At 40.1% G+C, this 15241-nt stretch overlaps 1 protein-coding gene across 4 annotated transcripts in view; it reads left to right on the forward strand.

Annotated features, from left to right (window-relative positions):
- Window positions 1-15241, forward strand: part of GPATCH2 (G-patch domain containing 2) — a 173730-nt gene that overhangs the window by 121617 nt on the left and 36872 nt on the right. For 3 of the 4 annotated variants that reach the window (XM_039530865.1, XM_039530862.1, XM_039530861.1), the window contains 2 exons: window positions 4338-4402; window positions 13671-13710. In XM_039530865.1, the coding sequence (XP_039386799.1) occupies window positions 4338-4402; window positions 13671-13710 (105 nt within the window). Of the gene's footprint in view, window positions 1-4337; window positions 4403-13670; window positions 13711-14148; window positions 14194-15241 lie in introns of all 4 variants that reach the window. The other variant, XM_039530860.1, reaches the window with a different exon arrangement.

The raw sequence follows: 15241 nt of genomic DNA on the forward strand, positions 1-15241 counted from the left end.
TATTTGTTCCTTTTTTTTTTCATTTCTGTTCTTTTGTGTGGCGTGCCCTTCCTATTTTAGTTTTCCAAACTCTTATTTTCCATTTAAACCTCTCCTGAAATCTCATTTCCTCCGTGATGTCTGCAATAACTTTCATAACTTTATCTTCTGTATTTTTAAACATTAAAAAACCCACTTATGTCCACATTATGTAAACTGAGTAACTTCATATTCATATTCTGCCAACCCTTGTCATCCTTCTTCCCATCCAATCCTGCCACTTCACTCCTTGCATCACATCTGAAATTTAGACTGCTCAGTCTCACAAATAATTCTGTGTCTTCTGTGAAGCACCCCACACACTTTTGGATATTAATATACTGTAGGTCATATTCTGTAAAGTGGTGCAGATGTAGTCTGGCACAAAAGCCATGCAACTCAGTGCAGTACTCGTCCTACAGCATTACAGAGCCATTGTGAGGGGGTCTCATGCCTCTCCCTGTTGCTGTAGCAGAAGAAGAAAGGAAGAGTGGCCAGGATACCCTGATTTTCAGATGTGGTTTCAGCCCCTTGGAGGTATTTGCAGCTGGTATAAATTACAGAAGCCCATAGACTATGTGTAGATGGATTGGCAAGCACTAGGACCAAGCGAATGCAAAGATGAGTTGTAGAGTGGAAAGAGCTGTAGCCCACTGTTACACTCACGTCATTGCCCATGCTCTGTGCAGTTTATTTCATTGCATTTATTTTGCACTTTTGACATCCTGAGTTGTACTCTGCCGTCTAATTCATCCCTTCTGGTTACTTGTGCTCTATAGAACTACACCAGACCTTCATATATCTAATCAACTTTCAGAAAGCTGCCATTCTTAACTGGGGGGAAAAAATACTTAGAAATGTTTTCCTCTTTCATCACAATGATGGTTATCTAAATTCCAGTATGATCAACGTTCAGTCCTGGGCTAATGACATGTTTAAGTTCCTTTATCTCCTGGACCATCAAGACAATGACCAAATGCCATAACCCATTTGAAGCAGGTTATTCTTTTTAACTCTGGTATCTCATGAGAGATCAGGCTTTTAAAAAAATTCTATATAAATATGATTTTAAAGTAAAATGCTGTCATTATGTCTTGCTGTCTTTTTCTCTCCTTCCACCTTACAGGTAGACTTCTACTGCCCAGCAATTTGTTTTTACCCATGGAAGGGTACAGCAAGTGGTATTAACACATTTTATTAAAACTCCTAAAATTTCTAAAAATAGATTCTTCTGTAAAGTGTGGCAAAAATTGCATACATAATACTATTTGTTGGTTATAAAATTTAGTTGTAATTTCTTCAATATGCTCTTAACTCATACAGGAGTTAGATGGTCATTCCAAACTTATATCCCTAAAACATTTATACTACCAAGACTGTGTGTGTCAGTGTTTGAAAGGTATATTTATGCTTACTACTATTGGCCCTAGAGATGGTTACTATTAATTTTACTATCTTCTTGTATTTCCTTCTGAGTATTGGCAATTCAGTACACAGAAACAGCTGTAGACAACTCCCACAATCTCTTCTAATGGACAGAGGAGCTAACCAGTTGACCAAGCATTCATCTGGCTCATAGTGTCCTTCCAACTGACTCCTTCCTAGAGCGAGATTTAGAAAGCAATTGGCTTCTTTATTGGAAGACTCAGAAGACATCCATATCTGATATTGCTAACATCACCTTAGACTGTTGCCCTCTATCAGTGTGGTGTTTCTCACAAAGGAGGGCAGTGTTGCAAATCTAAATTTAATATGTAATTATTATACGTTATAATAATCAGTATAGCATACATATTCGTGTGTGTGTGTATTGTATATTTAATTTTTTAAATCTTATGTGGCTATTTAGTAACTGAAGTTACCTTTGATATGTAGGAGAAACCTGATCAATGTACTTCCCGATGAATTGTAACTAGATTGAGATCACTTTTATATTCAGTATAAATTAGTTACAAATCATATTTCTTTCTGTTAAGATATTGTTTTATACCTGACAATTTATCACATGGATGTTCTCGAAATGTCCACGCTTATAACATTTTGGATTATGTATTTCAAGCGAGTTGGAGAGTTAAACATTTTTCCATAAGTATGGCTGCAGGTAAACAACCAATTTTAGTCCAGAAAATAGCTTCTGCTTCTGTCAACATGTTGTTTATTTTCTCCCTGAGATAAAAAGTTCAGTTTTCTGATATTTGTACCAAGATAAAGTCAGTAAACAAGATTAATATAGTGTGGAAAAGGTTGTCAGCAACCCTGGCAAAGGAAATAAGTTGCCTGTACACAGAACATACTGTAAACTGAATAAAAGTGTCAGGTCCACCATGAGATAATGTGATCATGAACCTCTAACAAAGCATGACATAGGCACAGTCGGCTTTTCTTATACCCACAGTGTAGAAAATGGATTACTATATTCCAGGGATACCCACTGGAATAGCATGAAAACCTCATTTTGAGATTAATGCAGGATGTAACTCTCTAGAGCTGAGCCACATGTTTACCGATGGTGTTCAAGTAACAGTTTGATTACTAATGTTATAACTTCCTGATTACATATACATTTAAAATGTTTTAGATCATCAGCATTTCAAAGTCCATATTTGACAAATAATATGTCTTGCTCAAATTATAAGATAAAATGTAACAGAGGGGAATTTGTTTGAAAGCGTTGATTGCAATTTCATTGTTACTAAGTGAATAAGCAAGACTGCTTTCACTCTATTAAATCTTACTAAATTAATATCAAATATTGGTGTCTGGAACTGCCCATTCTATATGCTGGTTTGCAGGCAAGATTTCTTTGAGGCAGCAAAGTATAATGTTGCTACGTCTCCTGCTGTCAGAGTTTTAGGTGTTGTGGCATTTGAATAATTACTGACCAGTAAAACAGGTGTTCTTTTCAAGTTCTATTTGTTTGAGAGATTCTACCCATTATAATGAAATGCCCCAGTTTACAGATAGGGAATTTCTGTGGAACTTGGCAAATATTTTTGAACCTGTGGAGCTTTCTGAAGGCATTTGTGGCATTATATGAACATCTTCCAGACTTGAACCTTAAGATGCCATGGTTCTTCTGCATAAAAATGTGTAAGAGTAGAGGAAACTTGCTTTTATAAAATATTCAGTGATTTGTTGTCTTTGAAAATGCAATGCATCATCCTCCTGATGAGTGATGAACTGTCAAATGTGGATAAACAGAGGATCCATAGGTAAAAAACAACCCAAACCCCAATGGTCCCAGACAATATGTGCATATCAGCTGTTTATTTGTGTGGTTTCCAGGTCTGCTTTCAGTACTGGCAGCATAGCTGATTTTTGTTGTCCTGACTTTGGTCATCTAGTGATTGTAAGACTTTATCCGCTGGAGACTTTAAAGTATGTAATTGTAAGAGGACTTGTTGCTCCAAACATCAGTAACTTCTGCACTTACTTTCTGCATGTGTGCAACTTCAGCAGGTGGTCCCTAATGCCCCCTAACTCCGCCTCCTGTACGTATGCATAGCAGCTATAACAAGCAAATTGTGCTGCAGAAGAGCAGGAGGCTGCTCTGCTGTAGTATTGCATAACACCACTAAGCCATATTTTCCGTATACACACCCTTTTCAAAGCCTATTTGTGACGTATGAGGAGAGTATATAAGGTAAATACATAACTAGTTTTAAAAATCCTCATATTTATTTTTGATTGCAGTTGAGATTAAAGAAGGAACAACTGAATATGACATCGATGTAGTGATATACCATTTTATATGTACATTTTACTTTTATTTTCATTAGCATTTGCTCTGTGTTAGAGACTAAGACCTGGGTTTTCAAAGTAATCTAAGGGAGTAAGAGCCATTTTAAAATCCCATCCTAACGTCACAACTTTGTGTTTTTCTACATTTCTTAAAAACACAATACATTCTGGGTGGGATTTTAAAAAGCACCTAAATCCCATTGTCAAAGGCATTTAGACCCCTAAAGATGCAGATAGGCATCTTTTGAAATTTTCAAAAGCACCTAAGCAGATTAGGCACCTATTTGCATCATTAGACATGTAGACACATTTGAAAATCTGTCCATAAGGCTGCTAAACTTCTCAATTACCATTTGAAAATTGAGATTAGGCTCCTAAATCATTTAGATACTTATGAAAATACTACTTGAGTTATCAACTGAAAGTATCACTAATTATTTTTACTGTATTTAGTGTGTCTGTTACTACCTCGGTAGGTAGTATATACTCTTCCAATGGAAAAATACAATGTACATGTAATACAGCCCAAGAACTTGTAGCATTTTTATTTAATTTTTTTCCCTTTTTTCCCCTCTTAGATTACCACTGCAGGCCCAGGCAACAAGAAAATGGTTCACTTGTCCCAAGATTCTCATCACAATGAGTGAGTACCAATGGTGGGAGGTTGTCACTGTTTTTATTATTTGTATTACAGTAGCATCTGAGGCCTAAAGCCATATTGTGCTACACACTATACAAACATGGAATAAAAGAGGGCCCTGGCCCAGTTATAGGACATATCCTAAGGATATTACAACCCTTTTAGCTTACTGTGGGTTTTTAATTAAAATGTGGAGTTCAGTGCTGCTTTGAATGTGTTTTTATTAAGTTTTTTATGCATATCCTTAAATTATATTTAAAATGTTATAAATGTTCACAGATATGCTAAGCAATAAATATAAAAGATTGTGTAAAGACATTTGAAGTAGTTTTCTTCAAAGAAGAATAACAAGAAGTTCAGAAATGTCAAACTACATTTCATAAGGAAAATACAATACCTAACACTTTTTTAAATTTGATATCCTGTGAGAAAACTGGTTCTCATACAAGTTCTAAGAACCAAAAGCCAGAATTGATTATTTGAGTACATTCTGACTGTGATGTTGCACTCCATATGCTTTATGCAAAAGGTCTCTTGTAGGTATCATTACAAAGCTTATAATCTACTTAGTGTGTTCATCCTATTTGTTTGCATGTATTATTTCTGTGTCTGAAGTTAGGAGAATAAGATATAAACTTGTATTACTAATGTAAACATATTAAGTGGAAGCCATTAAGGATGCTTCAGAATCAGTGAACTGTAAATAGCTCCGTTTACTTGCAAACCTTCCTGTGTACGTGTGGGTCAGCCCAGGAAGAATGGAGGCTGGGGTCTCACAGGACATGTGACCATGTCACCTGATAATGAAATCCATGTTAAAGCTGGTACTTTTCCATTTAGAAGGAGGGGTGGGGACCCAGAGAGACAAAAGATTCCTGCCTTGTGCCAAAGCTATAAAAGGGGGTGGAGCAGGACAAAGGAGTGGCCAGTCATGAGAAAACCCCTAGTTCCACCTAAGATGTCTGCTGAAACTAACAAGGACTGTACCAGGGGAAAGGATTGGGCCCAGACTAGGAAGGAGGATAGTCTATGAAAGAAGCTTATTGGAACATCTCTGAGGGTGAGATTTACCTGTATTCAGTTTTTTAATGTATTAGGCTTAGACTTGCGTGTTTTGTTTTATTTTGCTTTGTGACTTACTTTGTTCTGTCTATTACTTGAAGCCACTTAAATCCTACTTGTTATACTTAATAAAATCACTTTTGTTTATTAATGAACCCAGAGTAAGTGATTAATACCTGGGGGAGCAAGCAGCTGTGCATATCACTCTATCAGTGTTATAGAGGGTGGACAGTTTGAGTTTACCCTGTAAAAGCTTTATACAGAGTAAAATGGATTTATTTGGGGTTTGGATCCCATTGGGAGCAGGTGTCTGGGTGCTGGAGGCAACTAACCCGCTGACCTGTTTTCAGTTAAGTCTGCAGTTTTGGAGTGGACTGGACTCTGGGTCTGCGTTGCAGCAGGCTAGCTTGTCTGGCTCAAAAAGGCAAGGTTCTGGAGTGCCAGGCTGATAGGGAAAATGGACTCAGAGGTAATTTCACCACATCAGGTGACAGTCCTAAGGGGATCTGTATGACCGAACCTGTCACACTGACATCACTGGGTACCAATAGATATTCCAATATATCATTATCATAGACCAGTGGTTGTATTCAGATGATATTGTTAATAGAAATGTTTTTCTGATTGTCTTTTGAGTAGTTTGCAATAAGACATTATTTTCTTCTTATTTTTTTCAAACAGGGAATCCAAAAAACTAGGCTCACCAAAAAGAACACAACCATAAAAGTCATGTCTTTACATAGTTATTATTGATTAATCTAAAATAAGGAAATGAATAGGAATACCTTATTATAATCTACCTTACATTAATTTTATTTTTAAAAGGCATCATTGGAATTCATTTCCCAGCCAAAATTATAATCTGTGACTGTTAGTGTGATGTAAATACCTCACCACCTTCTTTGAATGGTGGTCCCTATTTGTATTCCACTGTGGGCTTACACATGCTCAGCATGTACCCAGAGCTGGAGAGTTTGAAAGTAGTGTCCATTGGTCCACACATGCACCCTGGCTCACCTTGTGCCTTCAACTGAGGGGATAAAGAATAAGGTCGCCTGACTGCCTCTCCAGTTCCTTCTCACCGCCACATGGTTTGAGTTGGAACCTTAAGTGTCCGCAGTTTTGGCTTCTTTCTACAAAATGAGAATTATATAGTTTGTAAATAGTTCAATAGTTTTAATAGTTTTACTGTTTAGCATTAGATTAGTCTCCCAGGGAGACACCTCCCTCCCCTGTACTCCCCTGTACCACATTCAAGTAGTGGACTATGCCCAGGACTCTGGGCTTCAAACTTTGTGCTTCTTGCCCATGATCCTTCTTGGTCAGTGACGACCACAGGCATTGCCTGTACTACCTTGGGGAAGCTCACATCACAGCGAGGTGCAGTATCTTCCAATCGTTCCCCAGTTGCACCTGAGAAAGGTGGGAATTTCATCTCTGAAAATATCTCATGGAGAAGGCCATGAGGCCCCAATTGGATCCAGGCCAGGGAACATCCCTCGTATATTGGCCTGATTCAGCAAGGAATGCGCCTCCTGCTGCGAGGTGGAGCTCTGTTATGAGAGAATCTACTCCCACAGGCTTCTCATGAGTATGAAACTAAGTCTTCCTCAAAGTCCACGTCAAAGAAGTCGGACTCAGCTGTAAGCAAGCCTACCAGCTTGGCCTATGAGGACTTAGGATGTACTAAGTCTCAGGGACAAAAAAGAGACTAAGTCTCACGACAAGAATGCCCATAAGCATTGGGCTCCATCGGTACTGGACTGTTTTCTGGCAGTACCGTCGTCCCTAGCTCCTTCTAAACCCCGGGATTTGTCAGCACCGATGAAGTCAGATAACTGCTAACTTCAGATACCACTCTCCTCATAGGTTCTGACCACCTGGACAAGCAGAACCCCTCTCATACTGGAAGATCTGAATCTGTTGCTGCCTCACAGGACATTTTTGCTCTCCCAGATCCGGAATCCCCTACTCCATCAGTTCCCTCTGTTTCAAGGAGATAATATCACCTCCAAGGTAATTGACTGCTGGAAGGAGCTTATCACCCATCCTATACACAGAATACATCTCCCCTCCAACAGAACCAATGATACGACTACTGGGACCAGAATCAGCCTTCTCTTCATCAGGAGATTCTGAGCCATCTGATAAACCATTCTTCTTTTACCCTAGGTATCCTTCACCACCCAAAAGACCCACACAGGTTTGAGACCAACCTCTGCTTCATCTAACTAGGAGCCACTTGTACCTCATGCAGTGGAAGGCCCCATGACCACCTATCGACCCTTCCTACTGGCCATATTGGGGACCTTGGGACCAGTACCCCTCTGCAGAATTGATCCACTTTGCCAGGGAATTACCCTTGCCTCCCCTCCAAGGAGATCTGCCCCCAACAGTTCCACGGGAACCAGCAAGATTGCCATCATCATCCCCAGATGAAGAAGTGAATTTTATGTCCCTTCCTCCCTCTCCCCCCACTCCATTCCCCCATCCACCACGATGACTTTAACAGTTCCAGGACCTCTGCTGGAGAGCTTCAGATTCCCCTTGAGGAGATCCAAGACTCCCAGCACAAACTCCTAGACATCCTGCATGCTTCCAGACCCAACAGAATAGTTTTCCCTGTTAATGAAGCCATACTGGATCCAGCTAGGACAGTTTGGCACACTACGCCCACCTGTGCTTCTACTCCCAAAGGGGCGGAGAAGCATTATTATGTGCTGGCCAAGGTTTCAGAATTTTTGTTTTCTCACCCTGTCCCCAATTCACATAGTTCACATCACAAGCAGGCCTCAATTATCGCTCAAAACATGTTTGTGTGTCTTCTGGCTTACATGGCCTCATGCATCTATGTCGTCACATTAGCAAGATTCCCTCTTTGTTGCCTTCAAACTTGGCTGCAGTCAGTATACTCCCCAAGCCGTCATTCCATGAACCTCATGGTGACAGTTCCGGCCAAGATACTGTCTTCCCTGCTGTGGTGGACAAATTCTCATCAGGTATGGGTATTCCTTTTCTCCCTTCCTCTCTGAACAGGACCATTATTATGGATGCATCCCTCTTAGGTTGGGGAGCTCCCATGAACAGCCACACAGCACAAGGAACCTGGATGTCTTGAGAGGCCAGGATGCACATCAATATCTTCGAGTTGCAAGCAGCACAGAAGGCATGCAAGTCCTTTCTTCCATTCTCACCATGTCCTTATAATGTCAGATAACATTACAATGATCTTTGACATCAACAAGCAGGGAAGGAGCAAGATTCCCCTTCCTCTGCACAGAAGCAGTCAGTCTTTGGAATTGTGTATCAGCAATCAAATCAACCTATCTGCAACCTACCTTCCAATGAAGCAAAATGTGCTTACAGATGCCCTCAGAAGGCCATTAAATAGTTGAATAAGAGTGGGAGCTCCCTCATTCAATAGTGCACAATATTTGTAATCTATGGGGAACTCCAACTAGGGATCATTTGCTTCTCAAGCAAACAGGAAATGCACTACATATTGCTCCAGAGGAGATCTAGGTCTCCTCTCTCAGGGTGTTGCTCTGCTTCGTGGTCGGACCAGTTCAACTGTGCCTTCCCTCCACTACTGCTCCTGCAATATGAGTTCTGTGCAACACAAGCATTGTGCAAAATCTGGCAGGACAAAGCAAGATTCATCCTGATTGCCCCTTCTGGCCAGACAGTTCTAGTTTCCTAACCTCCTATGCATGTCATCACGACCACAATCATCCTCCTAACGTTCCCCAAGCCCCGGACCCAGTGGAATGGCAAGATCAGGCACCCCGATCCACATCCACTCCACTTCTCAGGGCTTGGTATTTGGGTGGGCATCATCCTTAGAACGTTCATGCTCCAAAGTTGCATGAGACATTCTCTCTAATAGTAGAAAGGACTCTACTAGAAAATGTTACTTAGCTAAATGGAAGTGCTTCTCTTCTTGGGCACAACAAGGTGGTGTTCTCCGAGAGATTACAGATATTCCTCTCATCTGGGACTATATCCTATTTCTATCAGCCTCTTGCAAGTCCACTTGGTGGCGATAAGCGCATACCATCTACATTCTCAGGGCTACTCGGTCTTCACACATCCACTGATCAATACATTCTGCAAAGGCCTAATAAGAATCTTCCCACCTACTCAGAATCCTGTTCCCCTGTGGGACCTGAACCTTATTCTCTCAGTATTCCTTCCCCTCATTTCAGCCTTTAGCTACTTGCTCCATGTCTCTTATTTCAGTGAAGATTACTTTTCTTGTAGCCATTACCTCAGTGAGAAGGGTTGGTGAACTTGAAGTGCCATCATATCTTCTATACACTATATTCCATAAGGATTAGGTTTCTTTATGTCTACACCCCAAATTCACCCCAAAGTAGTTTTGGAATTTCATCTTAACCCAATCCATTCACTTTCCTGTGTTCTTCCCAAAATCACACACTTCCACAGAGGAATGAAGACTCCACTCTCTTGATGTTCAGTGAGCCTTGGATTTCTACCTACAGAAAACCAATCCCCGTGACTGTTTGTTGCTATAACAGAAAGAGTCAGAGGGCACATCATCTTCATCCAGAGAATCTCCAAATGGATCTCTAGCCACATTCTCCTCTGCTGTCAGCTTTCGAATCTCGCCCTGCAGCCCCCACAATGGAGTAAGAGCTCATTCCACTCGAGTGCAAGCAACAGTTATGCCATCTTGTCAGGAGGTACCCCTCCTGGACATATGTAAAGCAGCCATGTGGGGCTTCATTCACATATTTGCAAGACATTATGCCCTAGTGCAGGACTCTTCTGCTGATGCCTTTTTGGGACAGTGATACTCCGCTCAGCCCTACTGCCTATATCCTCACACCCTTCTCCTTCTCAGGTATTGCTTGCCAATCACTAATAGTGGAATACAATACGGACCATCACTTGAAGAAGAGGTGGTTACTTACCTGTAGCTGGATGTACTTTGAAATGTGTGGTCCCAATATATATATTCCACTACTTGCCCTCCTTCCCCTCTGCTTTGAATCTTATCAAGTAGTTGGTCCATCCCACCCTTTATTCCCTCGTTCAGAGGCATGAGGTGAGCCAGAGTTCAGGCGTGGACCAACGGACACTATTTTCAAATTCTCGGGCTCTGGGCACACAGTGTACATGCGTAACCCCACAGTGAACTACAGATAGGGACCAGATATCTCAAAGAACTTCCAGTTACAGATAAGTAACTTCCTCTTAGTGTTTGGGTAAACACGATAGTTCCTGATAGATATGCTAGCAGGAAAGGGGTTTTTTACCTCTAAATATGAGGCCTCACTTGATTTTTTACTATTTATTAATAGAAGTAACTTGTATTCATGGACTCCTGCACAGCTTGGGCTGAGAAGGCTCTGACCTTTCTTCTATAATGTTAACTCACGCATGCGTGCATTCTCTCTCTCTCTCTTTTCACACACCCTCCCCCCCACCTATTCTATGTATGAGTGTGCAAACTCAGTCTCTCACTTTCCAGTTCCTACTTTTTTTTTTCTCTCCACTATAAAAGTAGAAAAAAGTAGCTGGGGTATTATTGATTTATATTACAATAGCCACTTGATCACCATATTTGAGGTCAGGAAGGAATTTTCCCCCCAGTCAGATTGGCAGACACCCTGGAGGTTTTTTCACCTTCCTCTGCAGCATGCGGCATGGGTCACTTGCAGGTTTAAACTAATGTAAATGGTAGATTCTCTGTAACTTTAAGTCTTTAAAACATGATCTGAGGACTTAAGTAACTCAGCCAGAGGTTACAGGTCTATTACAGGGTGGGTAAAGTTCTGTGGTCTGCAGTGGGAAGGAGGTCAGACTAGATGATCACAATGGTCCCTTCTGACCTTAAAATCTATGTCATGATCAGGGCCAATTGTGCTAGATGCTATGGTACAGACTTTCAGGGTTTTCTACAGAATACTCAGTCTGCCCAAGCAATCCCACAGTATGCAGCATATTCAGTACTTTCAGAGTGTCAAACCAACGGGGCATTTGAAGACAGTACAAAAATTTCCAGGGACGCTACTTTTTGGTTAATGGATTTGCAGGAACTGTGTTTAGAGGGGTTCTGAGGTTGCTCTACCTGGGTTTGGAAAGAGTTCAATTTAAAACTGTTATACTGTTAAACTATATTAAAATTAACCATTTTAGAAATCAGAGTGGACAGGACATTAAATTATTCACTGTTTAGAGGCCCATAAACAGGGTTAGAAATAACTAGTATTGTTTTTCAGTTAGTGATCCATTTAATTCTGTGAAGACACAGTTTACATTTTAGCAGTATGTTTGATTCAACACCCAATATCTGATAACATGACTGAATAGCTTCTATAGATTCCTACACTGCTGCTTCCACTGATAGACTGACTTGAGTCTTCAAGAATCTTCTTGTGTCCTGTGTAGCTTCTGGTGGGAGAATGCATGGCCTGTCATTACTTAGTAACTGCAGCAATGTGAGAAATCTGAGCATGGTGATGGAGATGTTCAAAAGTTAATACTAGCCATTCCAGGCTTGTATTAAACTCCCAAGGTTACCGCTTTACTCTGACCTTGGCTTGGTAAACGCTGCCACCACCCAAATGCAAACCCCTTTTCGGATCCCAGGAAGGCGCACTTTGGAATTCCTTCCTATGGGGTACCCTCAAGCCCCTTCAGCCCCATTCCCTCCTCCGGGGAAGAGCTGAGAAAGAAAACAAAGGAAATTAGCTGTTGCCACCAGCTAATTTAACATGTGCACAGACCTCTTAGGACAAAAATCCAATCCTGTTCTTAAGGTAAATTTTATTAAAAACAAAAAAGAAAGAAAATACATCCGGAACTTAGGTTTTTGCTAGATTTTAAAAGAGCTATTCCAAATCTTAAGCACCCAAAATAGCTTTCTTGGGGGTTCATCTTAAAGGTTACAAACAAACAAAAGCATCTGGGGTTAGCACAGAGGAGTGCACAGAAAATAAAAGAAATAAACTTAATTGCATCTTTCTAGACATTTCCTAATCTACTTATATATTTGGGTAGTTCTAAGTATAATCCGATGATTTCCATACCTGGCAAAAAGCTTTTTACAGCATAGTCATAGCCCTGACTTTGCTCTGTCCCCTCTCTAGAGAACAACACAGAAAACAAAGGGAAAGCTTTTTTCACAATTTTAAAAAGTTCTAGCCTTCCCATTGGCTCTTTTGGTCAGGTGCCCACTCCCTTTTCTTTACCTGGGGGACTTTTTAACCCTTTACAAGAAAAGCAAACATCCACCAAGAGGGACTTTATAGCTAACTGGCTGGCTGGGTGCCCATAAAAGGGAGCTCCCCCCGCCCCCTTCATTTATCACAGTTGCCTTTCCCCCAAGATCAACAGGCAATATATTGAGGCAGGGAAAGGGGGGAGTGTAGTTCCAGGTGCTGCTCTTCTTTTTTTTCTTCCTAGATCTGAGATTTGCCCCCAACAGTAGCTGTTAAATCCCAGTGTAATGCCATTGTAGTCACATTTGGAGGCCTGCAGCCTGTTTCAGATCTTGGTGAACGTAAAAGCCAGTTTAAAACCCACCGGTGGATACAGTGTGGGAAGGCACTGTGCTAGCTCACCCTATATTTCATTCATGACCTGCTGCCCTCCTACTATTCCAGTGTTTTGCCTCTGTAAAATAAAAGATTGTCAGTAATGCCAAGTTACCTGACAGTTTTGAGACATGAGACCACCAAATTTATGTCAATTTACAACTTAAAATAGAATTGAAATTCAAGCCTCAATTGGTAAAATGCTAATATGTTAACATATACCAGTTAGCCCTCAGTGCCTATAGATCTGTTAAATTCTAATAATTAAAAGTTTACACTTCAGTAATAAGGATAGCATTAAATTGTTATTAATAGCATATATTTCAATATGCTGATTAAGACATGTAAAATGTTAGCATTTACGAATTAAATTAATTTAATAGAACATAATTAAATGTAAAGCTAATGGCTACTCAGTTTGCCTAAGAAGCGGAAATTTGCAGAGCGAGTGCATTCTTACATTCCTATCAAAACTGTAACAGACTTTGAGAGTTCCATAAAATATCCCATTAAAATAAAGCATAGCCGAAGGCTATATTTTCCTGGTGGACAATAAAATACCCAAAAGCACGCACAAACTGGTCAGATGACAGCATGTGCTTTAGGTAGTTATATTGCTAAACTCTTCTTTTCTTTTTCTCCCACAGCCACTGGTTTAGCCCTGGGGCTAGGAAGGAACATAGCCAGGTAAGAACCACTTTGATCAAGAACAGTTTACTTCATATATTTGAAGGAATTTAACTGTCTCTACTCCAAAACTATTAGGTCAGTATTTTAATAAAATAAGAAGCAAAGCAGCCTTAATTCCATGTTTCCTTGCAAGCTACTGAAAAAACTTAGCAGCTAAGTATTTCAAAAGGTCTTTTGGTTAATAAGCTGGCGTGCCAAATGATACTAGATAAGCATCACAGTTCAGTTTTATTACCAGTTTAAGATTTCAGAATATTTTATCCTGATAACCAGTTTGTTATTAACAATGGTGCCTGTGTTTCTCTGAAACTGTAGTCTTAATGCTTCTGTAAAATGGGGAACACCTGACATTTTCCATAGTATTTAAGAAATTCAAAACTGTAAGAACAGACTTGTAGGATGAAATCCACACCCCACTCTTCTCTGTTATTCTAGGTAAAAGGGTCAGACGGGTATAAAGGGACTGTTAAATTCCACCAGGTGAGGATTCTCCTGGTGCATAATCTGCAGAAGGCAGACATAAGCTCATGAGCTTCAATGTAGGGAGCATGCTGGGGATGTGTGGAGGCAGGGCCGCAATGACTGCAGGGATTCCAGACAGTGTTATGACCAGCTGAGTAGCCCAGAGTGTCTGCTGTAATTTAGACAGGAGTGCAGGGCTGTCTAAATTGTATCGGGGAGTAGCCCCAGCTCAGGATGGCACAGGGATATCTTAAAGCAATCATAGCCCTCCTGTTCCTCTGGAAACTGCACAGAATCTGACAAGTTGTTTGATGGTTACCTCATACTTAAGATCAGCGAATTTAAAAAGAAAACACTTACATTTGAATAGTGGAGTGTTGCTTAACTAATGACCTTCCTTTCAGACTTTGAAAAATGCTTAGTTATATGCATGGCAAAGCAATAAGTTATTGACAGAACAAGAACTTTGTGTAAAATAAGCCTTTCCCTTTTGTATCTTGAACAAATTAGTTCTTTTCAAACACTCAGGAAAAGTAACTGAATACATCAGTAGTACTTCAGGCCTCTAGAGTAACTCATTGGGTCATATCTTAAGCTTTAGCAAATTGATGTAGCTCAATTGATTTCAGTGGATCTGTGCTGATTTACACCAACTGAAGTTCTAGCAAATAGATTTTAAGCATCATAGAAAGCAATAAGTAATGCAGTAAGATACAAGAAAATGCATCATATTTTTAGGACCATTCTTAACTCCACTAGCTCTGATAGCTCAGAGTTAAATTAGCATATCTGCTTTTCTTTCCCTTCTTTCAAACTCAAAAACAGACTCAGTCTCTCAACTAATTTTACTTCCTCAGTCCTGACAGAGTGAAAAAAAAATGAATCACAGTTTTAGCTGTAAATTGTGAAAGTATTATAATACATATGATAATATGCTGGCTGACATTTAACAGCTACACAGACAACTTTATATGATATCAGTTGGAGATTTTGAATAATGAAGTAGTTTGATTTTGGAAAAGTCTTCACATTGTATGTATTTGGGAGAAATTTCAAAAAAAGGTTG

Source organism: Mauremys reevesii, linkage group 3 (assembly GCF_016161935.1).
Source record: "Mauremys reevesii isolate NIE-2019 linkage group 3, ASM1616193v1, whole genome shotgun sequence".
In the NCBI taxonomy this organism is placed as follows: Eukaryota; Metazoa; Chordata; order Testudines; family Geoemydidae; genus Mauremys; species Mauremys reevesii.